Source organism: Malania oleifera, chromosome 10, assembly GCF_029873635.1.
Source record: "Malania oleifera isolate guangnan ecotype guangnan chromosome 10, ASM2987363v1, whole genome shotgun sequence".
In the NCBI taxonomy this organism is placed as follows: Eukaryota; Viridiplantae; Streptophyta; class Magnoliopsida; order Santalales; family Ximeniaceae; genus Malania; species Malania oleifera.
In genome coordinates this window covers 56,700,673-56,703,542 of record NC_080426.1, presented here as the reverse complement: position 1 = coordinate 56,703,542, position 2,870 = coordinate 56,700,673, and the positions used below count along the sequence as shown (strand labels likewise).

At 38.9% G+C, this 2,870-nt stretch overlaps 1 protein-coding gene across 1 annotated transcript in view; it reads left to right on the top strand.

The window, feature by feature from the left end:
- Positions 1-217: 217 nt before the first annotated feature.
- Positions 218-2,870, top strand: part of LOC131166475 (uncharacterized) — a 13,529-nt gene continuing 10,876 nt past the window's right edge. Inside the window, exon 1 of the mRNA XM_058125076.1 lies at positions 218-643. Within this exon, the coding sequence (XP_057981059.1) occupies positions 333-643 (311 nt within the window). The 5' untranslated portion in view covers positions 218-332. The remainder of the gene's footprint in view (positions 644-2,870) is intronic.

The window sequence follows — 2,870 nt, the reverse complement described above, 5'->3', positions numbered from 1 at the left end:
ATATATTTTTATCATTTTAAAAGTACGTTATAATTTTTTTACCAAGTACTCTGTTTTTTTTTTTTTTCGGATAAATCTTTTTTTTTTTTTTTTACAGAAAAAGTAAAATTTTTAGAATAATATTAAAAAAAATCCTTTCTATTAAGTTTTTGTTTTTCTAAAAGTTCTTTATTTTATTTTTTGAAAATATCACAGGACCGATCAAATTAAGCATGTTGCTGGATTTTACCCAAGCCAAGCCGAAGTAACTTTGGCAGCAGGAAAGGCTGGTAGCATGCTCGTGCTGTCGGACTCCATGCCACAGATCTAATTGGAGCAGTCAGAGATTTACGATGCTGCGATTGGGTTTGAAGAAGCAGGCTGCTGTCCGTGCTCTGCAGCGTGGTGGCAGATGTTTATGCATCAAACCTTCTAGAGTTGTGATGAGTTTTGGGGATGGCAGCCATGGCGCTCTGGGTCTCCTCTCCGTCGCAGGGCTCGGCGGCGACGCCTACGAGCCCACGCCCGTCCCCGGCCTTCCCTGCGATGTTTCCAGTGTCACTGCTGGGCATTATCACTCCCTCGCCGTCACTGCCAAAGGAGAGGTCTGGGCATGGGGCAGAAACAACGAAGCCCAGCTTGGCAGAGGGCTTCTTGCTCCAAGGTTCTCTCTCTCTCTCTCTCTCTCTTCAATTAAAAGGCCATTTGGTTCCAATTTTTAAAACCATATCTTTGAACTGTAAATTTCAGTGCTTTCGCCCCTTCTTTTGATTCATTTTGTGCTCATAAACTTCCATTGAGGAGTTTTGGAGATCATTTTTCAAATGGGTAGTTTGTGATTTTGGTTGGAATTGGGAATTATCATTCAGCTGTGTTATCTTCCTCCATTATTTAGTTGAGATACTGTTAATGCCATTAAGGAGGGAAGAATAGTTGCGAGACATAACAGAGCTTATTGGTTGTATTTTTACCATAGAGCGAGTGGGTTGTTCATTGTTCCGTTGTTAAAGCTGTAACTTTTCTGTAATTCTGGTAGAAAGTTTATTGAAGATTACATATTGAGCGTTAGCAATACTATAGAATGACAGGCCCTAGCGACATTCCAATGGAAGTATCTTTCCTGTTTGGAAATAGGAAGAAAAAATATGGTTGATCACTTCAAGGGGATCTACCTCCAAATTAGCCAAGGGCTATTATTGCTTCCATGAAAAAGCTCCGTAGGGATGCATATGTATAGGGTAGGAAACCTTACTTCTATTAGGAATGTAAAATATCCTAATCCAAGTCCTTAATGGACTCAATCCTAATTGATTGGGAATCCTAACACATTAAATAAAAACCTCAACATTGAATAGAATCCTAACATTAAATAGAATTCCAATTGATTTGGGAGTCATAACACATTTATTAGAAATCCCAATTGATTTGGGAATCCTAACACTTTGCTCCATATTCAAGGAAGCTAGAGCTGATCACTCTTGTGCAAAAAGCCGTCTTTTCTCTGTTGAGTCATGAGTGTTGATAGCCTTAAGAGGATTAAAGAAGGACCAAAAGAGGAGATGGAAAGCTTGTGTGAGTCCAATAAGGGTTTGTTGTTTGACTGGTTGATATAGTAGAAAAAGGGGTAGAAGATGAGTTTGAGAGTCCGTCACCATCTCAGACATGGTACATTTTTTGTTTTGCCAGCATGAAGTTGGGGATGATGCTCCTAGGAAGTTTTCTAAAGGTGCACTATTTGATCTTTGCCATTTGAATAATAATGATGATCAAGTAGGGTCCTTCCAATGGTTCCTTTTTGTGATCCTCCCAATGTTGACTTAGCTAATTGTATTTTTGTTAGAGCAATGGATAGTACTGTGGAGGAGCCTCTAATGGAGGTTCAAGGCAACTTAAACGCTCAAAAAGGTATTTGTTCCATTCCTAATTTGTCTAAATCTACTTATATTGCTTTGCCCCTATGTAAGACAACTAATGAGGGAAGAGTTGTGGCTATTAGCTTGCTTGGGGGGTGGGGGGTGGGTTGGAATGGGTATTAAATTAGTGATTCTTCTAGAGCCAGAGTTGAAGGTGGTTGCCACACCTGAGTCTTATGAAAGGACAAAAAAGCGGGTTCAAAAGGAGTTGAATAATCTTGCAACCCCTAGCAATTATTTATTTATTTATTTTTTTTGGGGGGGGGGGGGGGGGGCACAATGATAAGGGAGTAGTTAAATAATGAGGGTTATTAGCAATGTGAAGGGTTTGAGGACCTTAGGGAAAGGGGATAATTAAGGAAGTTTTGAAAAGAAATTTTTCTAAATTTTTTTTCTTCAAAGAAACTAAGCTTGATAATGTGGATAAGGGATGCTTAGAAGTATTTGAGAGGGTAAGTCTTAGGAGTGTGGGAGGCTTTTCCTTCAAGGGGAACAACATGGGGATCCTTATCATGTGGAATACTTTTTTTTTTTTTGTTTTTTTGTTTTTTCTAGAATTGGTAGTTTGTTAGGTTTTTCCTCTTCTGATTTTGCTAGAAGTTAGAGATAGGGGTTGGTAGTAGTTATGTGAGTGTATAGTCTCATTAGGTGCGCTTTTGAGTCTTAATTTTTGGGAAGAATTAGTTGTAGTGTATGGTTTTTGTTTTCCTAGGTGGATTGTAGGGGGCAAGCTTAATGTGGTGAGGTTTTTGGGCAGAAAAAAGGGTTAGGGAGGATTACTTAGAGTGTGCAACACTTTGGTAGGTGTATTAGAGAATGTGGCTTGAGGGATCTTCCCATGGGTTATGCTTTAGTCTTGGTTAGTAGTTGGTGGAGAGAGAGTGGTTTTCATCTAGATTTTTCCCCTTTTTAGCAAATGAGAGTGTTGAACTGTAAGAATACTATTTCGTATATTAATTTAAAAAACTGTACAATATG